General features: G+C 45.1%; 1 protein-coding gene across 1 annotated transcript in view; it reads left to right on the top strand.

The window, feature by feature from the left end:
- The window catches only part of ZMYM2 (zinc finger MYM-type containing 2), a 116600-nt gene that overhangs the window by 28175 nt on the left and 62040 nt on the right, over nucleotides 1-26385 (top strand). The window contains exons 2-3 of the mRNA XM_073583065.1: nucleotides 10648-11480; nucleotides 21321-21600. Coding sequence (XP_073439166.1) covers nucleotides 10724-11480; nucleotides 21321-21600 — 1037 coding nt within the window. The 5' untranslated portion in view covers nucleotides 10648-10723. The remainder of the gene's footprint in view (nucleotides 1-10647; nucleotides 11481-21320; nucleotides 21601-26385) is intronic.

The following is a 26385-nucleotide window of genomic DNA, read 5'->3' as shown; positions in this document are numbered from 1 at the left end:
CTAACCCTGACCCTAACCCTTAACCAAACCATACTTAACCCTAATCCTGACCCTAACCCTGACCCTAACCCTTAACCAAACCATACTTAACCCTAACCCTGACCCTAACCCTAACCCTTAACCAAACCATACTTAACCCTAACCCTGACCCTAACCCTTAACCAAACCATACTTAACCCTGACCCTAACCCTGACCCTAACCCTTAACCAAACCATACTTAACCCTAATCCTGACCCTAACCCTGACCCTAACCCTTAACCAAACCATACTTAACCCTAACCCTGACCCAAACCCCAACCCTAACCCTGACCCTAACCCTAACCCTAAACCCCCTTAACTAACCCTAACTCTAACCCAAACCCCTAAATTCCATGGTTAAAAAAAAAAAAAAACGCATATGCAAAAAAACGCATACATGAGCATGCCAGTGCGCACATATGCGCATCCATAGGCTATAATGGCCATTTTTAGCGCAAAACGTGCGCATATGTGCGCATGCGCTTTTTTGCAGGGCCAAAAAATGCAACATGCTGCGTCTGGAAAATACAAACGCACACCCCAAAAAAACGCAGCGCATGAAAATCGCATACATGCGCTTACAAGCGCGCAGGTATGCGCACCCATGTTAAATATAGGGGAAAAAACGCATGCGCACATATGCGTTTTTTTCCAGCGCTAAAAAACGCAAATGTGAAACCAGCCTTAGAAAAGCTGGCAATTCAGTGTGCTACACAGTAAACTCACACTGACAGGTTTAATAAAGAAACGAAAGAATAGATATATACACATAGAATACATTATATATATATATGCATTCTATGTGTCTATCTCTATTCTTTGGTTTATGTTATAAACCCTGTCATAGGGCTCCATTATATGTCCATTTTGCAAGCCTGCGAGAAAATCTCGCCATACGGATGCTGACATGCGCAAAATACGCGACCACACCTTGATTACGGATGACATACGGAGCACTGTTTAGGGGTCTGTCATCCATATTACGCATGTAAAATACTGACCGTATTTTGCGCAGGTTAGTGTGACTCCAGCCTAAGAAGATGTGGTGATGAATGCAGTCTTTTTATTCCAACTATCAGTTGATGTGTTACTGAAGACGAGCAATGCCTGTCCTGAGCGTCCCTTTGGGCAGCTATGAGGTGTACCTGACTGGTGCTTAAAAAAAAAAAAAAAAAAAAAAAAAAGTGTTAGTCTGTGTGCTATCCAGCTTTCATTCTTTTTGGTACAGATAAGATATGGATAGACAAATATGGATAACTGAATAGAGCAGATTTCTAATCTACTTTTGCTATTGAAAACATTATCTATGAGCTCAAAAACCTTTCAGGTGATGCGGTTTTTTAAAAAGCTGATCTGCTTTTGCAGCTGAAAAAACGTATCCTCAAAAAACGCAGGAAAAACGCTGTGTGTGAATGTAGCCTTAGATCAGGAATAGAACAGCCATTTATAGGACATCTCATAACTTTCCCAAATTCCTATGAAAAAATGTTCAGCACATCCTGCATTGAACTACTGTACCCAATTTATTATATATTTTAGGAGTCGGTCCATTTTATACCGACTCCACCAAAATGAGCTCCGACTGTTACTCCACAACTCCGACTCCACAGCCCTGCCTAACAGCATGGAGTAAGCTTGTACTCTGCGGCTGCCGCTGATGGGAAGACTAGAGGACACAAGCAATGGGGTCAGTCACTAACTGCTCAGACTGGACTGCTAATGGCTGGACAGGACAGCGTTTACATGTACCGGTACATATTTATAGATTTATGGTATGTGCACACGTTGAGTAAAATTTCTGCATCTCTTGGCAGGAAAAATGCAGGCGCAAAAACCCACAGTTTTGCCTGCGTTTTTTATTGATTTGAGTCAAGTTAGTGGTGAATTGACATGAAGCAGATTTTCTGCCCCAAACCTGCAAGTCAGAAATACTCAACGTGTGCATGAAGAGGCGCTTTGGTCAGATGGCTTATGGGGCAGAATAGTAACACCCATGTTACCCAAGCAAATAACAACTGGGTAAGTGACCATAGTAGTAACCAAAAAATTGGTCCTCAGAATAGGTAATCCATATCAGATCAGTGGTGTGTGGCACCTACACTGATCAGCTGTTTTCAGCTATGGAGGGGAGTAACCAGTGACAATGCTCTGTAATGGTTGTTGAGATCTGTAGCTCAGCTGTGTTTTGCGGCAATGGCCACTGCTGGTCTTCTGGGTCCTTTATTGTTTAGCCACGACTTATCCAAAGCAGTTGAGAGCTGTCTTTGAGCAGCTTTAGGTCTAATATAGTCTGTTTGCAGTGCTTTTTGGTCACCTTTTAATTTTCATTATAATTATTAATCAAAACTGCCAACTCCGATTCAGACTTAAAGGGAATCTGTCACCTAATTTTCGGCTTATGAGCTGCGGCCACAGCCATCAAGGGCTTATCTACAGCATTCTGTAATGCTGTAGATAAGCCCCCCGATGTAACCTGAAAGATAAGAAAAACACGTTAGATTATACTCACCGGGGGCGGAGTCGGATACGGTGGGTGTCACAGTCCGCTCCGGCGCCTCCCATCTTCTGTAGATGACGTCCTCCTTCTTGCTTCTCCCTCGGCTCCTGCGCAGGCGTACTTTATCTGCCCTGTTGAGGGCAGAGTAAATTACTACAGTGCGCAGACGCCGGGAAAGGTCAGAGGGCTCTGGCGCCTGCGCACTGCAGTACTATGCCCTGCCCTCAATAGGGCAGAGAAAGTACGCCTGCGCAGGAGCCGAGGGAGAAGCAAGAAGGACGTCATCGCTAGAAGATGGGAGGTGCTGGACCGGACCGAACACCGGGGTGAGTATAATCTAACTCGTTTTTCTTATCTTTCAGGTTACATCGGGGGCTTATCTACAGCATTACAGAAGGTTGTAGATAAGCCCCTGATGTCGGTCGCCGCAGCTGATAGTCCAAAAATGGGGTGACAGTTCCCCTTTAAGGCCTCATATACATATTAGGCTAAAAACAGCCAAACCCACCGATATCGGGGTGATCGGCTGACGATCTAATATGTACTAGGGCCTCCCTACTTTCCCTTGATGTCTGGTGAGATAAGAGTACCTGCCAGAGATTTTTCACACTCTCCTTTTGAAAATGCATAAAAACATGGCTGAGCAGAATATTCAAAGGAGTTTGAAGAGATGGCTGGCAGCCAAATGAGCACTCATCTGACAGCTATCACTGTATGACCAGCTTTATTTATTTTTACAGCTCTAAATGTGTCGCTTACTGCATTTCCTGGCAGCGTTTACAATTGGTGGCAAGCTGTTCTGCGTCATGTTGGACTATCCAGCTGCTGAGCCCACCATGTGATGCCAGAATCACCTTCTGCAGAGCTCAGGGCATCATACAATTGCTTTAGCCGGATCCACCCTGTTTGGCTCCGTGTCCTGCTGCCGATTGCAAATTTGTGCCAGAAATGCAGCAAGGCCAAGACTAGGCACATATATAAAGCTCCGTGAGTCTGGTCAGCAATCTGGTGTGCGCGCTCCACAGGCCATGTCGCTAGGAGGATAATTGCACCATCCTCATGCAGTGCTATTAATTAGTGCTGTGTGCAGGATTTTATTTGGCAATAGTGGCTACTATTGTATGCACTCTGTTAATTATGGTGGTTGTGTTCGGCAAATTCTCTGAGGCGGCATATAGTGGATGGGCAAAATGATTCTCAGGACCCTGATCACACGGCCACTTTATTACTCGTGGGAACCGGACCAGAATGCTGCAAACGTCTTACCTCTTCTGTGGCACTTTTGATTAAGTAGGCCCCACAATGTCATGACCCAAATAGTGGTGACAGCTCCCCTCCTTCATTGCTGAAGCACCTTTCCTACTCACTATTGTGATGTGCCCTCTACTGGCTATAAGCTGCATGCACATTTCTTGCTGGTGCAGAAGGCTTACTTGTATTAGTCACTCATTTGCTTAGCTATTGGAGGGAGATGTGCCATCATTGCTGCCAGGTCTCTCCTACCTGGCAGGAGAGCTGTGGGAGTACTCCTGCCAGAGCAGATTGAGGCCCAGGCTTTCATTTATCAGCGACTGGAAGCGCCCAGCTGCTGAATGCACATAGGGCTCAGAGGGAGACTTGGTTGCAAGGGCAGATTTCTCTAATCGCCATGGAAACCAGGCTTGCTCAGCCCGCTCTTAGACCACATGCGTTTTTATATAATGGTATGGCCAACATAAATTCTGCAGCACTAAGGCATTGTAATGCCGGTCGAGTTTTCCTATCTTGTGCTTTGCAACAGTATTCAACTTCTTCTGGTCAATCTTCAGTCACCTGATCTGTCTAGATTATCTTAAAGCAGCCAATATTGAAGTAATCTTTAGGCTGGGTTCACACGTAGCGGAACTCTCGCAGAAATTACCGCGAGAGTTCCGGAATTCCATTGCGCGGGAAAATTGCATTTTAAATCCCCGCGATTTTCCCGTGGAAAAACTAGCATTTTGCAAGCGTAATTAGCTTGCAAAATGCTAGAATTTTCCAAGCGATCTGTAGCATTGCTTGGAGAACTGATTGACAGGTTGGTCACACTCGTCAAACATAGTATTTGACAAGTGTGACCAACTTTTTACTACTGAGGCCGCCTATGCAGCATCAGTAGTAAAAGATAAAATGTAAAAAATAAAAAAAAATAAAAAATGGTGTTATTCTTACCTTCCGACGTGCCGCGGAGCCTTCCTGCCTCTCTCCACGCTCCCATTCCCAGTAATCCTTTGCGAAAATGCCCGTGATGACGTCCATTCTCGCGGGATCGCGACATCTCGCAAATGACCGTGAGAACGGACATCATCGCGGGCATTTTCGCAAAGGATTACTGGGAGCGTGGAGAGAGGCGGGAAGGCTGCGCGGGACGTCGGAAGGTGAGAATAACAATATTTTTTATTTTAAATTCTATTTTTTACAGGGATATGGTACCCAAAGCCTGGAGGACAGTCTCCTCTCCTCCGGACCGTGGGTACCATCCGTAATTGTTCTGCTTACTTTTCGAATGGTGTGCACAGCCACATGCGGGAAATAAGCGGAACAATGCATTCCTATGGGTGCGGGATCACCGCGATTCCGCAAAATTAATGAGCATGCTGCGTTTTTTACCGCGAAGCGATTCCGCCGCGGTAAAAACCGCAGCATTAGCACAGCATAGCGGAATCCCATAGGAATGCATGGGATGATTATTTTTCACGGTTAAAACCGCCGCGGAAACGCGAAAAAAAGCCACATGTGAACTCAGCCTTAAACTCTGGTTTGTCTAAAGCTTTCTTTAAATGTCCCCAGCAATGTCAGAGGACTTGATATCTTGTGAAACATTCTATTTATCACTATCTGTAAATTACTTTATTTAGGCTATGTGCCCACATAGCGTTTTTCATGCAGAATATTCCTGAGCGGAAACGCACACCCTCTTCCCGGTAAAAGGCATGCATTTTATGAAGCGCTTTTATAAGAGTTTTTGACGCTTTTGTTAAGCGTTTTAGCATGCGTTTTCCTATGTGTTTTTGCAATACAATTGAGGCTGTGTGCCCACGTTGCGTTTTTTAAGCGTTTCCTCAGCGCTTTTAGACAAGCGTTTCTGCTGCGGAAACGCTTAAGAAAAGCGTCTAATAGAATGGAAAACGCACATGTTGTACTAATGGTGCGTTCTTTTTTCCGCTGCAGAAACGCTTAGCGGAAAAAAACGCAGCATGTTCATTAATTGTGCGGAATCGCATGCATACACTGTAATTGCAAAAATGCATAGGAAAACGCATGTCAAAACGCTTGACAATCGCGTCAAAAACGCGTGTCAAAAAGCACATACGTTTTCCCTGGCAAGGGCATGCGTTTCTGCTCAGGAAAAAAACGCTTGAAAAATGCTACATGGCACATAGCCTGAATGTATGCGGAAACGCGTGCGTTTCCGCAAAATTAATGAACATGCTGCGTTTTTTTCCGCTTACCGTTTCTGCAGCGGAAAAAAACGCACCGTTAGCACAACATGTGCGTATTCCATTGTGTTTCCATGGGATGCTTTTCTTAAGCGTTTCCGCAGCAGAAACGCACGTCTAAAAGCGCTGCGTAAACGCTTAAAAAACGCAACGTGGGCACACAGCCTTGAGGCTGTGTGCACACGCTGCGGATTATGTGCGGATTCATCCGCGCGGATTTTGTAAAATCCGCAGGTGAAACCGCAGGTCAAAAGACCTGCGGTTTTACCTGCGGATTGCTCTGCGGTTTTGCCCTGCGGTTTTTCATCTCCTCAATGGAGGAGATGGCAAACCGCAGGAGAATCTGCAGAAAGAATTGACATGTCAATTCTTTCTGCGGATTGAAAACCGCAGATAATCCGCGCGGAAAATTCCGCACCGTCTGCACTGCGGTTTTTGATTCCCATAGGGAATCATGGTACTGTACACCGCAGCAAAAACTGCTGCGGGTCCGCAGCGGCCAAAACCGCTGCGGAACCGCAGCAAAATCCGCAGCGTGTGCACACAGCCTTAAGATCTTTTTACTGCTGAAAACTCAACCCAAAATGGCGACCAATAGTTCTTTCTCTTCTGTGAAATTCTTTTGTCTGTTGTCTGAATTGAACAGCAAAGACCAAGACCATTATAGGAAGTAGGGTTGGGCCTTTGTCTCTCTGTCCCTGCACTTCGGTGTCATACTACATTCAAATAGGCTTTCAGTTCAGGATAGGGAAGTCATTGGTCAGTAGCAGGTGCGATACATGCTGGGAACTGAGGGGATGGAGCTTTCTGCACAAAGTATGCTGATAAAGTTAACCACCTGTGGATGAAAATTTATTTATGCTGTTTTCTCCAATCCCCTCCATTACAGCACCACAGGAGGTTGCCTCCCCATCCTAAATAGGGACAGGAAACACAGAGGTTAAATAGCCCCTCCCAACCTTCGATCAGTGTTTTTCCTGTCCCTATGGGCATTAAGAGGTTATCTGTGGGGTGATGTGGCCAGCAAGGAGTCACCTAGGATGTTACCTGACAGCCGGACTGCAGAGGTCGATCGCGCTGCCTTCCTCATGCGCCTCAGGGTAATGCTGTGTGGTGTCGTGGCTGGGGAGTCCTTCTGTAGCTCATCAGACGCAATCTTCCTCCTTTTCTCCATGTCGGCATGTGACAAGCATGCAGGAAGCACCATGAGTTCCCAGGATCCTTTGTGTGTGACGTCCATTCTGGGTGCGTTCCAGCGTGGAACTCGTGGTGTCTCGAGCGAGCAATTTGAAAATGGATAGGATCACTGGGCTGGTTTCTGTCAAATGAAGGAGGAATCTTTCATCCCTTTGGATGCTGGCGCGCTGAAACACGTTCTGTCAGAAACCCTAATACGACACATTAAGGGTAGGACAAAAGGTCTTTGACTATGGAAGGTATGTTATCCCTAAGTTCTGCATCTGCAGAGCCCAGCACAAACCAAGACCCAGTAAGTGTAGCTGGTATGAATAAGTTCCCACTCTTTGTGCAAGATCCCATTTTTTTTCTCTTGGCAGACCATGATCTTGCACCAAGAGCGAGGCATAAAACTATGAATCGCAAATGCGCCATCTGTAGTAAAAAGCTCCCGTCTGCCCATAAAAAAACCTTTATGCATGGAGAAAATGAGAGAGGAACAGCCTTGCCTTAAGGGCCTGTCACACTAAGCGATATCGCTAGCAATATCGATATAACGTCGCTGGTTTTGTGACGTAGCAGCGATATTTCTAGCGATATCGCTATGTGTGATACTTACCTCCGACCGTTCCTCCGCTGGTTATAGCTGATCGCGTGAGAACGTCCTGGACCGTTTCTCGTTGTCAGCTTCCTGCTGGGCTTCCTGCTGTGGCGACGCGTGGATGCGGGCGGGAGGACGTCAGGATCACCTCGTCTGACAGGTAAGCAACGACCCCCAACCGCTGCTATGTCACTGGTGAGATCTGCCTGTGTGGCAGCTCACTAGCGACCACTTAGCGATGCACCAGCGATCCTGACCGCGTCATATCGCTGGTCGGGATCGCTGGTGCATCGCTAAGTGACAGCACAGTACCTTTATGGCAGAAGTAAGATGAATGGTATGGCAAGAGGTTGTCTTCCCTATCCTCCTCTCAATCTGTCTCTATGGGCCCGTCATTAACAAAAAAAACTGTAAGTACAAGGGATAGTTCTGACTGAGGCAGATGTTTCCATCGCTTCCAGCGAATCACAACTTGGGAGGAGAATAAGAAGCATTATTTTTCCTCTGAAGATATGGTGTAACTGTTAGCAGTGAGAAATACAATGGAGGTGGAAGAGAAGACTATTCGAACTGTTCAGGATGAGATGTTCGGAGGGTTAAATTCAAAAAGAAACTTAGTATTTCTCATTCATGACAATATAGTAGCAGAGTTTAAAGATGTTGTTCACTACTTGGACAACTTCTTGTCATATTCTTGCTTGGCCCCCATAAAATAATTCTGGCGGCATTCCAGCGGTCCTGGGGCTCCAGTGCTGTTGTGACATGTGACCCAGGCGCCCAATCGGTGCTGGTGTCGCTGTCCCCGCCTCCTGTTGAATTGAGCATGAAGAGGAAGTAAGGGATCAGCTGCAGCCCGGATCCCTTTGGTTTGGTTCCAAAGTAAATTTTTTGTGAAAAAAGTAAACCATTCATTTTTTCCTTCCACATTGCTTTAGTTCTCGTGACGCACCTGAAGGGTTAATAAACTTCTTGAATGTGTTTTTGAGCACCTTGAGGGGTGCAGTTTTTAGAATGGTGTCACTTTTGGGTATTTTCTGTTTATATTGACCCCCAAAACTCACTTCAAATGTGAGGTGGTCCCTAAAAAATGGTTTTGTAAGTTTTGTTTGAAAAATGAGAAATTGCTGGTCAACTTTTAACCCTTATAACATCCTAACCAAAAAAAAAAAACATTTTTCCAAAATTGTGCTTATGTAAAGTAGACATGTGGGAAATGTTATTTATTAACTATTTTGTGGCACACTACTCTGATTTAAGCGTATAAAAATTAAGTTTGAAAATTGCACAATTTTCAAAATTTTTGCCAAATTTGTTTTTTTTTTTTCATAAACAAATGTAAGTTCTATTGAAGAAATTTTACTACCAGCATGAAGTACGACATGTCATAAGACAATCTCAGAATCACCGGGATCCGTTGAAGCGTTCAGAGCTGTAACCTCATAAAGTGACAGTGGTCAGAATTGTAAAAATTGGCCTGGTCATTAAGTACCAAATTGGCTGTCACTAAGGCTAGGTTCACATTGCGTTAATGCAATCCGTTCAACGCATAGCGTTGACGGACTGCATTAAAGCTACTGTCATATTGTGATTGCGTTTAGCGATCACGCTAGTGCAGCTTCCCTATCTGTTAGTGGTGACGGACCCCCGAAGGGTTTTCCAGTAAGGGTACCGTTACACGAAGCAATGCACCAGCGATATGGATCGCTGGTGCATTGCTAAGTGGTCGCTAGTGAGCTGCCACACAGGCAGATCTCACCAGCGACATCGCTGGGGACGGGGGTCGCTACTTACCTGTCAGACACGGCGATCCTGACGTCCACGCGTCGCTCGTCAGCGCCACAGGAAGCCCCAGCAGGAAGCGCCTGACGAGAAATGGTCCAGGAGCTTCTCGCATGACCAACGATGAGCAGCGTGGGAGCCGGTCGGAGGTAAGTATCACATGCAGCGATATCGCTAGCAATATCGCTGCAACGTCACAAAATCGGTGACTTTACAGCGATATTGCTAGCGATATCGCAGTGTGTAAGGGGGGCTTAAGTGTAGGGAGATAGTATGATATGAGAATAGCCATGAGATCGCCAAACTGCAGCCAAATTCAAGATGGAGGCTTGTGAGGGTTTTCTGAGGCTGACAATCATGTTCATTGTCCTACAGAGGCAGACTGCATCACCTCTGCTAGTCCACTGGAAAACATCAGAGGCACAAGTGAAATATGGGATAAGGTACAAAAAATGTTTCTAATAGTCCCCATGGGGTGCATGCAAGGTTTTGTATCCTGAAGAAAAGCTCATCAACTAGTGTAAGCATGCACCTGATGCATATTAGATCGTGGCGTGATCCCTTTTGCAAAAAAATTACTTTAAACCATTTGTAAATGGCCTTTTCTATTCCAGATAAATCAAGTCTGATAAATATGGCTGCTGTACTACCAAATTTCTTTTTTTTTTTTTTTCTTTTTTAATTCCTTTAAAGAAATCACACAATGTTATCTATATAACTGTATATCTGCCCTGGTGATCGTCTGTCCAGTTCTATCCCAGGACTAGTAAATGTGTGACCATTACATATGAGCAGAGTTCTCTCTGGCCATGAACCAGTTGGGGCTGCTGAGGACCCCCGTAACTGCCATCTTCAGTAGTAGTTTCCCATACGGACGATGTTTTGAATGAATATATGTTGTTGTTTTTTATAAAGTGTATTTTAATAATTACACCAGATCTACACAACGGAAACAAGTAAGGTAGGAAACATTTCTGGTTATGCATAAAAACTGTCCCTCAAACTATGTGTGTCACTTTTACCTGTGCAGAACTAATCGCCAATAGTCAGTAAGGCTGAAAATGATTTTGTTACATTCAGTCAAAATATTTTCTAACGATTACCTTGTTTCTCGCAGGTTACGTGGAATGTACATGTGTCCTTTTAAAAGGGGCTGAAAATTGACAAAAACTTCTGGTTCTCCATCTCATGCAATGGCTACTGGACTAAAAAATGTGGGCCATGCTTTTGGTGGCCCAACTTCCTCTAAAACCTTCCAGACTACATCTGTTATAGTTGATGACGACGATGACGTAGTCTTCATTGAACCCGTGCAGGTGCCTCAGAATGTACCAACTGCGGCTCTGAGAAGTGTTGGGTTTTCTTCTACAAAAGAAAACCACAGGGCAGACTTGAAATCACACTCTTCTTCCAGCAAAGATTTAGATCTTAGCAAGGGAATAATAAGTGAGACAATCATCATTGATGATGAGGAAGAACCTCCGCCAAGTCGTGTCCATGATAAAAATGCTTCCACTTTTACCAGTCGCAGACTTATGGACTCCAACAGATCGGTTAACAAGGATTATCCATCTTCATCCAGCTTCTCAAGAAACAAACCAAGTTCTGGTTTAATGAGTTCTGGTATTACTACTGAGCCAGACTCTGAAATACAGATCGCTAATGTCACCACTTTAGATTCTGGGATAACCTCTGCAAGTGATGGACACCATCAGACTTCAGAGAGTAGAGATATGAACCTGATGATCACACATGTCACATCACTGCAGAATCCTGGTATGGGAGATGTGCCCAATGGATTGCAGTCTAATTTTGGTGGTCATGTACCGAATTTTCCACCTTCACTTACCTCACAGACCAAGTCTACATCGGGACCTTATAATCCAGGAAGAATTAATGTTGGTGGTGATGTCTTTCAGAATGGGGAATCTACAACACATCATACTTCTGGTTAGTGTTAAAGGATAAATAACATTTAGTAATAATTATGTATTCTGGGTCATCGAGTAAAAATCATTCTGTAAGAGATTTATTACTCAAAAAGGCGCACCACCAGTCATCTGCTCTTCACTGTGTAAATTCAAGTTGCTAATCTGGAAAGTGTCTTCTATCTTCTGATAAGGCGATAACTTCTAGATTGATTAGTGATCCAACCCCTGCTGTCTCCACTAGTCAACAGAGGAGGCGAATTTTGTCCCCCCCTTTTCAATGGAGCTGCGGTGGAGCATTTTCTACAGGACTGCCGGAGAGAGCCGAGCACCATACTTGGCTGGGTCCCGCAGAAAACGTCTCATCTTTCATTATTCATTAACCAGTTCAGGACAGGACCATCATCTTTGATCATTGTCACATGCTATAGTTTAAAAGTCTTTCAGTACAGAACTGTCTCCCATTCATGAAAGCTCAGATTAGACCACAGATCAGAGCGGTGATTTGTGGTTTTTAACTTTGGTCATTGTTAAAGATGACAACCTTCCTGAATGTATAACCAGTTTATTTTCACTAAGTTTTTATACCAAATAGTCGGTTAATACATTGCCATAGTCTTCAAAGATGCCTTGGTAAAATACTAGGTATTGCGCGCTATCAGTATACAACTCCCAGAGCATCATTTCAGGCATCCAACCAGATTGACTTACTGCAGGCCTGTGCCCTCCTCAAATACCTCTTTAGGCTGGATGGCAGACATGATGATGGCAGACAGTGATGGCCTTCCCTTTCATGACTGTGGTTCTATAAGCTGTATATTGTTCCTCCTCAAATATGCCCTAGATTGCTTTATAGACAACGTCTTGATGTTTAGATGATGTGTAGAGCAACCGTTATCTGAAGTCCTTAGAACAAATCACTCTTACTAGTAATAATTATCACTTAATTTAGCCTTTTCATCTGAAAGTGTAAATATAATTTTAAAGCTTGATGAATTAATCCTGTGCATGTTAATATCACAAATGGCACATTTGTTAAAGGAAATCTGTCACCAGGGTTTTGAAAGCAGTATGATCTAGAGCAGGGGTAGGCAATTAATTTTCCCTAGGGGCCACATGAGACTGTTATGGAGGGCCAAACCAATAGGCTGAAATTAATTCTTCTTATTAACATATTAATTATAATTATTTTATTAATTGTATCTCTTAATATTGAGATGAATTAAGTATTCATCCTCCTATATACTGTATGAGACCTCACACAGCCTCCCTATGTAACAGTGATGGTGAACCTCAGGGAGGCCAAGTGCCCAAAATGCAACCTAAAACCCACTTATTGCAACGTGCCACCACTGCAATTTAACCCGAATACTGAAGTTTTACTTTAGAAAAGCGGCTCATGCAGAAAGCAGGCAGGGGTAAGAGAGAGCAGGTAACAGAGTAAGCAGGCAGGTCAGAGAGCAGGCAACAAGAGAGTAAGCAGGCAGGGGTAAGAAAGCAGGTAAGAGTGAGCAGGCATGTCAGTGAGCAGGCATGGGTAAGAGAGCAGGTAACAGTAAGCAGGCAGGGGTGAGAGAGTAGGTAATAGAGCGTAAGCAGGCATATCAGAGAGCAGGCAGGGGTAAGAGAGCAGGAAACTGTAAGCAGGCATAACAGCAGGCAGGGGTAAGAGAGAGCAGGTAATAGAGTGAGCAGGCAGGGGTAAGAAAGAGGTAGTAGAGAGTAAGCAGGCATGTCGGTGAGCAGGCAGGGGTAAGAAAGAGCAGGTAACAGAGTAAGCAGGCATGTCAAAACAGGCAGTGGTAAGAAAGCAGGTAACAGTAAGCAGGCATATAAGCGAGCAGGCATGGGCATAAGAGTGCAGCGACATACAGGAGCAGAAGTAGCAGACTGCAGATATAAAGCAGGAAAAAAGTACAGGCACCAGACTTCAGGCAGAATCAAGAAAAAGCAGAGATAGCAGAAAGCAAAGTGGAGAGTTTGGAGAGGACTGAAGAGCAGAGATAGAGAAGAGCAGAGGGGTTACAGGCAGAACCAAGTGCCAGGCAGGGAGAGGGACCGTAGTGGGATTCCCAGTGCAGATCAGGTCTGGTTGCTGCCAAGCAGTGGTCTCTGTGCGCACTGCAGAATGTATCTCCCCGGGCACCTGCTGCTCTTCTTGGCCTCGGTGGTCACTACATCGTCCTTGTAGGACCTCTTATGCTGCCTGCAGTGCACCTCAGAGCTCTTGGCCACCTGCCCGCAGCCTTCTCCCACCCCGCCAGTGTGCAGCTGGTGGGGACTGCAAGCTGCGGCTGCTGTTCCGTGTACTCCTGGCTGGAGGGGGAATCATGCGGGGTCTACGCTGCACCGCCGAACTGAGCTGCTACCCCACCCCCTGCACATAGCACCACCTGCTGGTGCTAAGGAAATGCTTTGCATGCCCCCTCTGGCACGCGTGCCATAGGTTCACTACCACTGATATGAAACGTATAAGCCCCCACTTAACCTCCCATGTGCAGCCAAACATCCCACACACATGAAAATAATAAACACACCACATCCTCACCTCGCTCCCATTCCCCTGACGCTCTGCTCCTGTCGCCATTGCACTGACTGATTGATGGAAGAAGGGGCTGGTGGCTGTGATGCCTAGGGGATGACGTGCTTCCGAGAGTGGCACTGAAGCTCCCACGAGCAAGCGGACCAGGTGGAGCCAACCCCTATACAGGGATCGCTAGGGGCAGACCCGAGGGAGTCAAGTACCGCGATAGCTGGCACCTAGAGGGACGGCTCAAGGGGAGACAGAGGAGCACCGCGGGCAGGACTAGGTGGAAGAGAGAGCCTAGACCCAGACGGGGCTTAGGGAGATGGGGCCACCAGGGCAGATTACCCGGATGGAGGCACAGGTTAATAGGACGGAGCAGGAAAATCAGGACGGAGCAGGAGGTGGTTCAGGTAACAGGACAGAGCAGGAAGGTCAGGACAGAGCAGGAGGTGCAAGTAACGGGCAGAACCCACAAGCAAGGCCAGGATTAACGCACAGTATGCACACGGTAATCAGCAATATGGAGGAGCCACCTGATATACCCTGTGCCGGCACCTGATTGGGGCACTTGTGCTTCTGGGTAGGGTGCCACAGGGTTAAGGAGGCTGGGGAGCCCGCAGTCCAAGGCGTATGCACAGGACCGCTGCTGGCCGGATGGACGGGAGTGGGGAGGAGACACGCTGGATCCCCCGGGTGGCAGGAGGACAGGACGGGGGAGCACCGCGGCGCGTGGCCGGTGAGCAGGGAGATGCGAGGAGGGCACAGGAGCGGAGGTAGCGGCGGCAGCAGGCCCCGACACCGCCATGACAGTGGCCCATTCTCCACCAATATATTCACCCGTCTGCATCCAGAGGACGCGGAGTTTGGTGATGGTGGGCGCGGGAGGGCACTGTTTCAGCCCTTTGGATGTCTCGGTCCGTGGGCCAGAAAACTGCCTACACTCCCTGACAGAAGTTATGTCGCTTATCCATGTTATGTAAATAAAATCTTATCACCTGACGTTAAATTCATCCATTGGTTGTATAAATTATTCTTTTGAAAGCTGAAACCCTCCGAAATGTGGTTTAGGTTAAGAAAATAAATTGCCATCAATGCAGAAATATTGATCATTTAATGGACACAGAATGGTCAGATTTTGACAAGACAAAAGTTTTGTCGGCCACAGAAAGTAATGTGATATTCAACCAAAAAACTTAAAATACAAATATATGTTGCATAACATTGGTGAATGAAGTTATGGTGCTATTAGTCATATTTAATATTTAGTGTGACTTCCATGAGCTTGAAGGACTGCATCCATGCGGTTCAACAATGATTCATACAATTTATTAATGAAGTCATCAGGAATAGCACAGAATGCAGTCTTACATGCCTCCCAGAGTTCATCTAGATTCTTTGGTTTTGTCTTTCAAGCTTCCTCTTTCATCCTACCCCAAACATGCTCAATGATGTCCATGTCTGGTGACTGGGCTGGCCAGTCCTTGAGCACCTTGATCTTTTTTGCCTGGGGGAACTTTGCTGTAGAGATGGATGTATGAGATGGAGCACCATCCTGCTGCAGAATTGACCCCTTTTATGATTTGGAATATAAGAGGTAGCTAATACTTCTTGATATTGTAGGCTATTGATATTGCCTTCCACCTTGCAAATGTTTCGCACACCCCCATGCTGAATGTAACCCCAGACCATGATCTTTCCACCACCAAATTTAACTGTTTTCTGGGTGTATTTTGGATCCATACGGGCTCCAGTAGGTCTCCTGCAGTATTTGCGGCGTCTGTGGTGTAATTCTACTGAAGACTCATCATAGAAATCCACCTTCTGCCACTTTTCCAGCGTCCATCTGTTTTGCAGGCTGTGGGACTTTGCAAATGCCACACGGTTTTTTATTTGCCTTTTGTTAAGTGCTGGCTTCTGGGCACTGATTTGACCATGGAGGCCATTTTGAGACAATCCTACAAACTGTTCTAGTTGACACAGGGACTTGAGATGACCAGGCCTGTTGGAGCTGTGCTGCAGTGGAAGAGGGGCTTGCTTTGGATTTTCTAACCTACAAACGTTCCTCCTGAGCAGTTGTCTTGCAGGGTGTGCCAGACCTGGGCTTGTCAAACACATCTCCAGTCTCTCGGAATCTTTTTTTTAATTCTTTGTACTTGACGCTGAGACACATTAAAGGTGCCAGCCACCTCTGCAGTGGATCTGGTTTTCAGCCTCTTGATAATCCAGGCTTTGGTCGCAGGGTGGATTTTTGGCATGTTGTCAGAGCTTAAGTTGCAGCTCAAGTGAAGATCTGGGGTGCTGGGTTTCTTTTTATACACACCCACTAATTAACTGATCATCTACTGAGCACATGTGAGGATGTAAACTAGGATTGGGTGCATTATATGACCAGGCAACAAAACTTTTGTCTTGCCAAAATCTGACCATTCTGGGTCCATTAAATGATGAATATTTCTGCATTGATGCCAATTTTCTTAACCTAAACCACATTTCGGAGGGGTTCAGCTTCCAAAAGAATAATTTATACAACTAATGGATGAATTTAACGTCAGGTTATAAGCTTTTATTTACATAACATGGATAAGCGACACAACTTTTGTCAGGGAGTGTATGCAGGATTGGACTACCTGGCAGCAGGTTTACAAGTCCTCTAGACATAATCTTCTGATTAAAACTGATTTTATAAAAACTACAGCAAGCAGTCCAGTAAGTGATGCATCACTGGAATTTGGTTCTGTGCCTTCATCATGCTGCTCTCAGATGGAGTAGTGAAAACCTGCTGCCATATTCCCTTTAAGGCTGGGATCACACATGCGAGAAACTCGGATGAGTCTCGCATCTTAATACCCAGCACTGCTGCCAGCACTTTGATCGCTGCAATTTTTGAGGCTGCATACAGGGAAAAGCCTTCTAATAAAGTCGTATTATGGACCTGGGAGCAGCGCTTTTCCGGCCTTCCTGCCTGAATTATGCATTAAAAGCATGTGTGATGCAAAGGGATCAGTTAGAAACTGCAATGCCCACAAGATTAAACACAAAAATTGAGCTTGGTTTGAGTTGGTACACATGCAGCATATAAATGCATGTTCGCATGGCCATAAAGCATACAAAACCTACAAAAGACAAAATTAAAAAAAACCCTGCTATAATTAGCGTGATTCTATTGAAAAAAATGGTATAAAAAACAAAGGTTTTTAGATACTGACTTTCATAAAACCATCTAAAATAAGTAAACATATCTATAATTTATATATATTTTTTGAAACGGCTAGATTTTTGGTGATCAGTACCATTTAAGAATGATTGATTCATGATTGTTTCCATTTAAACAGGGTGCAGATCATCTGACGAACAAGTGAAATGATCTTTTGTGCAGCAGAAAAGTAATAGTTCTCAACAGCACATCTTCTGGTGTAAACGGGACTTTCACTCCTGAGAACCATGGCAGCCTATATACATATACAGTGGGGATAAAAGTATTTAGTTCTCCCACTTAAAAAGATGAGAGGCCTGTAATTGATATCATAGGTAAGCCACAACTATAAGAGTCAAAATGAGAAAACAAATCCAGAAAATCACCTTGTCTGATTTGGCAATATTTATTTGGCAAATTATAGTGGAAAATAAGTATTTGGTCATTAACAAAAGTTCATCTTAATGTTTTGTCATATATACTTTGTTGGCAATGACAGAGGTCAAGTCTTCACAAGGTTGGCACACTCTGTTGGTGGTATTATGTTGGCCCATTCCTCCATGCAGATCTCCTCTAGAGCAGTCATGTTTTGGGCCTGTCGCTGGGCAGCATGGATTTTCAAATCCCTCCAAAGATTTTCTATGGGGTAAAGATCTGGAGACTGGCTAGGCCACTCCAGGTCCTTCATATGCTTCTTATGAAGCCACTCCTTTGTTGCCCTGGCGGTGTGCTTGGGATCATTTTCTTGCTGAAAGACCCATCCACGTTTCATCTTCAATGTCCTTGCTGATGGAAGGAGGTTTGCACTCAAAATCTCTCAATACATAGCCCCATTCATTCTTTCATGTACACGGATCAGTCCTCCTGGTCCCTTTGCAGAGAAACAGCCCCAAAGTATGATGTTGCCACTTCCATGCTTCACAGTAGGTATGGTGTTCTTTGGATGCAACTCGGCATTCTGTCTCCTCCAAACACGACGAGTTTTGTTTCTACCAAATAGTTCTACTTTGGTTTCATCAGACCATATGACATTCTCCCAATACTTTTCTGGATAATCCAAATGCTCTCTTATCAAACTTCAGACGGGCCTGGACATGTACTCGCTTAAGCAGGGGGATATTTCTGGCACTGCAGGATCTGAGTCCCTGGCGGGGTAATGTGTTACTGATGGTAGCCTTTGTTACAGTGGTTCCAGCTCTATGCAAGTCATTCACTAGGTCCCCCCGTGTGGTTCTGGGATTTTTTTCTCACAGTTTTTGTGATAATTTTGACCCCTCGGGGTGAGATCTTATGTGGAGCCCCAGATCGATGGAAATTATCAGTGGTCTTGTATGTCTTCCATTTTCTTATTATTGCTCCCACAGTTGATTTCCTCACACCAAGCTGCTTGCCTATTGCAGATTCAGTCTTCCCAGCCTGGTGCAGGGCTACAATTTTGTTTCTGGTGTCCTTCGACAGCTCTTTGGTCTTCACCATAGTGGAGTTTGGAGTGTGACTGTTTGAGGTTGTGGACAGGTAACTTTTATAACAAGTTCAACCAGGTGCCATTATTACAGGTAATGAGTGGAGGACAGAGGAGCCTCTTAAAGAAGGAGTTACAGGTCTGTGAGAGCTAGAAATCTTGCATGTTTTTAGGTGACCAAATACTTATTTTTCCTCCATAATTTGCAAAATAAATGTTGCCGAATCAGGCAAGGTGATTTTCTTGATTTGTTTTCTCATTTTGACTCTCATAGTTATGGTCTACCTATGATGGCAATTACAGGCCTCTCTCATCTTTTTAAGTGGGAGAACTTGCACAATTGGTGGCTGACTAAATACTTTTTTTTTCCCCCACTGTACATATATATGCATCTATTGTAGGTCGCTCAGTGCACATCGAAGAATATTTAGAACTAGCTGAAGAGCCCGGCGCTGCCCGGGCATAGTAACTAACTGTGGTTAGTTATAACAAATTATAATTATCCACCATCCCATAGGGCCGTGCCCATATACCCATCATACATATCCACCATCCCATATGCCCGTGCCCATATACCCATCATACATATCCTCCATCCCATAGTCCCGTGCCCATATACCCGTTATACATATCCGCCATCCCATAGTCCAGTGCCCATATACCCATCACACATCCTCCATCCCATAGTCCCGTGCCCATATACCCATCACACATCCTCCATCCCATAGTCCCATGCCCATATACCCATCATACATATTCGCCATCCCATAGTCCAGTGCCCATATAGCCATCATACATATCGTCCGTCCCATCGTCCCGTGCCCATATACTCGTTATACATATCCGCCATCCCATAGTCCAGTGCTCATATACCCATCACACATCCTTCATCTCAGTCCCATGCCCATATACCCATCATACATATCCTCCATCACATAGTCCCGTGCCCATATACCCATCATACATATCCTCCATCCCATAGTCCCGTGCCCATATACCCGTCATACATATCCTCCATCCCATAGTCCCGTGCCCATATACCCATCATACATATTCGCCATCCCATAGTCGAGTACCCATATACCCATCACACATCCTTCATCTCATAGTCCCATGCCCATATACCCATCATACATATCCTCCATCCCATAGTCCAGTGCCCATGTACCCATCACACATCCTCCATCCCATAGTCCCATGCCCATATAGCCATCATACATATTCGCCATCCCAGAGTCGAGTGCCCATATACCCATCATACATATCGTCCGTCCCATAGTCCCGTGCCCATATACCCGTTATACATTTCCGCCGTCCCATAGTCCAGTGCTCATATACCCATCACACATCCTTCATCTCAGTCCCATGCCCATATACCCATCATACATATCCTCCATCCCATAGTCCCGTGCCCATATACCCGTCATACATATCCTCCATCCCATAGTCCCGTGCCCATATACCCGTCATACATATCCTCCATCCCATAGTCCAGTGCCCATGTACCCATCACACATCCTCCATCCCATAGTCAACCAATATGACATCATAATGAGCGGCGGGGCTTGCAACATATGAGGACATCAGCGTCACCATGGCAACCATTATGACATAACGAGGGGCGGGGCTTGACACACTTTTCCCCCATTATGTAGATAGGGGCAAAATTGTTTGGTGAATTGGAACACGCAGGGTTAAAATTTCGCTTCACAACATAGCTTAGGACGCTCTGCGAAATTTTGTGGCTGTAGCTGCGACGGTGCGGATGCCTATCACGGACATACACACATACATACACACACACACACACACTTGAGCTTTATATATTAAATTGAGAGTCCTCAGTGGTTGATACCTTTTAATGGCTAACTGAAAAGATGTTACCATCTTTTCATCTAAATATTCTTCTATCTACTGGCTAACACGATACAAAGATAAATATCTTTCCTAAGTTTCCTATATCAGTGCACATCGTTCACTTTGGTCTGCCTGTATAAACAGGCTAATAATCGACTGCTAATTGGCTGGTGTCCTTTGGAAACAAATATACCTTAAAGAAGGGGACAAGGTAAAATTGACCGACTGCAAAATTTACAGAATCGCGGGTAACCTGAGTCACCAATGCCTCCCTGGGCATGCGCCAATGACGTCGTGTGTACATTTGGCGTACTGCGCATTTCGTAAAACAGATATTTTCAAAGAGCTGATGGTGCAAATCATGTTACTCATGTCCACATGGGCGTGATAACATTATTAGTCATAATAGCTAATAACGATTAGTCTGGGGGATTAAAAACACCCACTGACTTGAATATACCTGGCGAAATGAAATTACTTTAAGGAAATTAAAGTGAAAATGAAAGCAAAGGCGCTTTTCGGAAGCCATAAACAGGGTGAGATAAAGACGGGAACCTGAGAGTTTCTCTTTTAAATTACTGGCGATCGTCAAACATGTTGTTAGTCTCAGGTCATTTATCACCACACATTGTGTAGTATAGATGTAGCTTAACACAGCACATCGTTGGTTGGTGGTGCGGTATCCAGCATGATTCCATCTTCTACCTCAGGGTCAAGTTGTATCTAGAAGTTGGGGAAATGGGGTCATAACTTGCATTCTTAAATTCGTTAATATACGAAACGCCCTGGTTTCTTTTTTTTTTTTTTTTTTATTTCATTTTAGATGCTTGGATATCGCAATCTGCATCATTTCCTCGGAATCAGCAACCTGGCGTGGATACCATGTCACCAGTGGCCTCCCTTCCGAAACAAGTCTTGCAGTCTTTATCACAGCAGCCCTCAAAAGCTGTTAAAGTCACTTGTGCAAACTGCAAGAAGCCGCTTCAGAAAGGGCAGACTGCATATCAGCGGAAAGGATCCACTCATTTGTTTTGTTCCACTACTTGCTTGTCATCCTTTTCACAGAAACCAGCTACAAAGAAGCTCTGCACTATGTGCAAAAAGTAAGCCACTGTGGTATAAACATATTGTAGAGGAATGTGAGAAAGCACAGAACAGGAATTCTTAAATTTTTGGGCTACTTAGAATAAAAAAAATGCCCAGAATGGTATAAAAATGGAATGAAAACTAAGTGATATCTTATCAGTCATCCAGAGCAGACATGTGACTACTGTAGAAAAGCATTGTTCAGCCACTTTAAATATATCAGGCCATTCATTAAAGGGAATTTGTCATTAGAAAATGATCTATTGTTTGAATCAATTTTTTTATGTTCAGAGGTTGTTTCAACTTCTTAAATGTGTCAAATTGAGAACTTTATAAAGATGATCAACTTGGCAATTTCCCCCTTTTTAAAAATCCTCTGTTTTCATGAACGGAGAGACTTTAAAGTTTATAGTATACTACTTGTTGCCTAGTTTGCCGGCCACCCCTGCAATGTATCAGAGGTGACTGCTTTCCTAAGCAAGGAGCATGCAAGCCAAGCTCGAAAGCTGGTTGGATTGCTGCACTCCTACCAGCGCTCATCTATTTGCAGCATGAGAGAGCACATTGTTAGGGCAGCAGCGCAACCAGGTGAGGTGGTTTAACAGAAAATCAAAATAGGAGGTTTTTCAACAATCTCATCACACGATGAAAAGGAACCACTCTATACAGTAGAGATCACAGGATCCAGCACTCTCAACAGGTGATATCACAGCTCTCCTCCTCTCCCTCCCTTCATAATGACATTTGCTCTGATTAGTAAAGGCTGATTTAGGCTGAGTGCACACAGACTTTTTTACCTGCAGATTTTTCCGCGCAGAATTGAAGAAATCCGCAGGTCAAATGACCTGCATTTTTCCTGCGGATTTCTTCCATTTTTATCGCGGTTTTTGTGCGGTTTTCCCCCTGCAGATTTGGAGAATGGAGCAGGTGGAAAACCGCACAAAACAAGTGACATGTTGCATATTTTGTACCGCAAGAAAACCGCGCTGAAAAACTGCAGCGTCTGCACAGCGTTTTTTTCAATTGACTAACATGCTACTGTACATCACAATGCAGATATGCATCGTTTCTGCGTGGTAAAATCCGCTGTGGAACCGCTGGAAATCTGCATCGTGTGCACATAGCCTGAAAGGTGTTGCCCACTACTAGGACAAACCCTTCTCAGTCTGTGCTTTCCCCTGTTAAAATAAAAACTACTCGCCTGCGGTGCCAGCGCCATTCCAGCGTTGTCTGCACACGCTCTCCCGGTACTTACGTGATGTTATGTCGCACGAGCCCTGCGCCAAATCGACGCCGGCTACAATGTTCCCGTCTTTGAACTAATTGGACTTCCGGTTGATGTTCAATTCGTCCAACGGCAAGGACAGTGAAGCCAGCGCTGATTGGGCGCAGGGCTCACGTGACGTAACAACATCACTTAAACAGTGAGCAGGCGCCATCACCCCAGGTGAGTAGGTATTTTTACTTTTATATGGGGCAGGCAATGAGGGGTGGACAAAACCCGTTAAGTATTGCATTACAATCCATGTCCCCTACAATTCGCATGTTCTTGCGGTTAATGTCAGCTAGAAGTAGGATTCTATTATTCGGCTTAGTGGCTAGTGTGTATTGCACGACTTTAAAATATATAGTCTTAACACAAAAAAATATTTTTTTTTATATGAAATCCCAAATCTGCCAGACAATATTAAGTTTGCGAATCATTGAATTTTCTAATCATGACCTTACATTTTAAAACATCGTGGTAATGAAGCAAACCTAAACCGTATACGTAAGGAAACTGCATTATTCTCTTACTCATAGTACCAGAATTGTCACCTTTACTGAAAGGAAGAATCTGAATAAGGTTATCTTCACACGTTGCCTTTTTGCAGCTGTTTTTTTAAGCGTTTTTTATGCAAATTTTCAGCTGTGTTTCACATGACCAGCAAAGTCTGAGATTTCAGAAATCTCATGTACACATCTTGTTTTTGTTTTCTTTCCTGACTATTTTGTCAGAGAGCTGCGTTTTTGCAAAATACAGCATATCACTTCTTTCAGCTTTTTTTTTGCAGCTTTTTTTCACAGCGTTTTTTCACCGTTTCTGGTGCCAAAACCTGATGACGTTGAATCAGATTATTTTTCCTGTGCACTAAACTTTCAGCATTTATTTATTTATTTTACTCGCCTATATAGCGCCATTAATTCCACAGTGCTTTACAGATATTATTGACACTGTCCCCATTGGGGAAATCTGAATTCCCTATCAGCATATCTTTGGAGTTTGGGAGGAAACCGAAGAACCCAGAGGAAACCCACACAAACATGGGGAGAACATTCAAACTCCTTGCAGATGTTGTCCATTGATAAGAGACAAATGTACACTGACAAAAACGTGGCAAAAGCTCTACAAAACGTGCCTTCTCCTTCGCCTCATTGGGGGGACACAGGACCATGGTTGTATGCTGTTGCCACTAGATATTAATAAGTTAATACAAAGAAAGTTAGCTCCTCCTCTGCAGTATACACCCTCATGCTGGCTCCCAGAGAACCAGTTCATGCTTGTGCCTGTAGGAGGCACATAGGTCTAGTCTTCAGATGAAAAATCCTTTTTTATTTTAACACTTCAATTTTTTTGATTTTTACTTTATTCTTCGGATGAAGGGGCGACGGATCCTTTCAAGGTTCCGATCTCCCCAAACATCAGGCAGGAACGTGGAGTGTCTCCTCCACATACACCCTCCGGCGATGTGGGATGCCATGCCTGGGCTGATTTTTAGGGGAGACGGGTCACTTAAAGGGCACCGATCTCCCCGCACCATCAACAGACGAGCACATGGAGTGTCTCCTACATGTACCCTCTTCTGCAGCCAGGCTTAATGCCGGACAACCAGCTCTGTCCCATCCTAGGGGATTGAACCCCTTGGCTGTACAGTGGCACTTTTTTTGTCGTCCGTGCAGCCCCCACTGCATCACCACAGTTAAAGCAGATGATGTAAGGAGGTGGACGGTCACGCTCCACCTCCCTACGAAAGGGATGGTGGATTGAGGGTTCCCCCTATATCCCTGCACCGTCCAAAAACCAGCAGCGACAATAGGATCTACTCCGGGTAAGTGCACGAACATCTGGCTTTTCTCCTGTTTGACGCCAGACGGCGGCGAAAAATTTTGCCTCCGGCTTAAGTCTTGTGCATGCCGTAGCCGGAGACTCCGCCTGCGCTATGACACGCTCTGGTGGCCCCGCCCACTATTTCGTCGCTTCTCGTCCTGGATGAGGAGTGCCTATGCAGATCTCGGAGGCCATCTTTCTCCTTCCCCTGCCGCCTCAGGACACGCTGGCATACGGAAGCGGCTTCCTGGCACAAGGACCTGGAGGCATCAGCGCTGAAGACAGCACTAACCACATCAGAAGTGCCACACTGCAAAGAAGAGATAGGGGACACAGGATCTGGGTAAGGGAGCGCTGCACTACAGCTCTCACGCCCCTCTGCTATATCCCATACTCTGTAGGATCCCTATGAAAGGGCACATAGAGGGGTACATCATGTCCCAGCCTAAGGCACCTAAAAAAAAATCTCAAGACTATTAGTCCATTTCACTTCATGTTCTCCTGCCAGTCTGCGTTTCCTAAAGCTCAGAGTTCGCCGCTCTGCAAAGCCTGTGACTCCAAATATGCTCAGGAGCCATCCGCCGCCGTGAAACCCAGTGTACTTAGTCCCCCTGAGTGGGTTTCGTCACTGTCACAATCCATGGTTTCTCTGGCCAAAGTAATTGAATCCCTCCGTGATCATGCTGTGGATCGCAGCATTGGCATGACTGATGTAGATGGATCCTCTCCTACACAAGAGCCGTCGGCTAGTAAGGGCCGTAAGCACTCTAGAAACGTACAGGCGTCTAGAAAACGGATCCGTAGTACGTCACCCGAGTAATCACGTGCCTTGGCATCCTCGCTCTCCCTTTCCAGAGGTTTGTAGCGAATACAATTCTGTGTATGAATCGGACGCCTCCTTGGATCCGGATTCGCCAGATTTTCAGAAAACTGTGGATTCGCTGATTGAGGCTGTCAACCAGACTGAAGGTTGACGAAGACTCCGGCTCTGTGTCTGATCACGCTGTGTCCTTCAAGAGTACTAAACGCCCTCATAGAGCATTTTCCATTCACCCGAAGTTTCAGGCTGTAGTTAATCGGCACATGGATCGACCGGATAAACGCTTCACAGGACAAAGACATCTTGAGGCGAAGTATCCTTTTTCAGCTAATCTGACTAAAGATTGGGCTGAATCTCCTGTAGTAGACCCGCCAGTGTCTCGCCTGGCATCCAAAACTCTTCTATCCCTGTCGGATGGATCATCCATTAAAAATCCCACAGACAGTCAAAATTTGGCTTGCTATGTCTTCGAGGCCTCAGGTTCGGCTCTCTATCCATCTTTCGCTGCAGCTTGGGTAGCTAAAGCAATGGTCTCTTGGTCGGAGAACTTGGCTAATTCCATTCAGAGCAGTGATCTTCCTCAGAAGGCAATGCATCTGGCCAGCCATATTTCTCGGGCAGGAGATTACCTGGTACACGCATCTCTGGATGTGGCTAGCTGTGCTGCTCTGTCAGCGGCAAATGCCATCACAAACAGAAGAGCTTGAACCCCTGGATGTACAGAGGCACTTTTTTTGGCATCAGTGAATGGAAAGCGGATTCTGCGTCAAAAAAGTCTCTGACATCCCTTCCTTGCCAGAGTGGCCGTTTATTTGGAGAGAAGCTGGATCAGCTTATCTCTGATGCTACAGGAGGAAAGAGCAAATTTCTTCCCTAGCAGAGGCTTAGGTGTCC

This window comes from Dendrobates tinctorius, unplaced genomic scaffold, assembly GCF_039654945.1.
Source record: "Dendrobates tinctorius isolate UK_male_01 unplaced genomic scaffold, ASM3965494v1 ptg000075l, whole genome shotgun sequence".
NCBI classification, from domain to species: Eukaryota; Metazoa; Chordata; class Amphibia; order Anura; family Dendrobatidae; genus Dendrobates; species Dendrobates tinctorius.
Note: the sequence above shows the minus strand (reverse complement) of the source record. Positions and strands in the feature narration are given on the sequence as shown.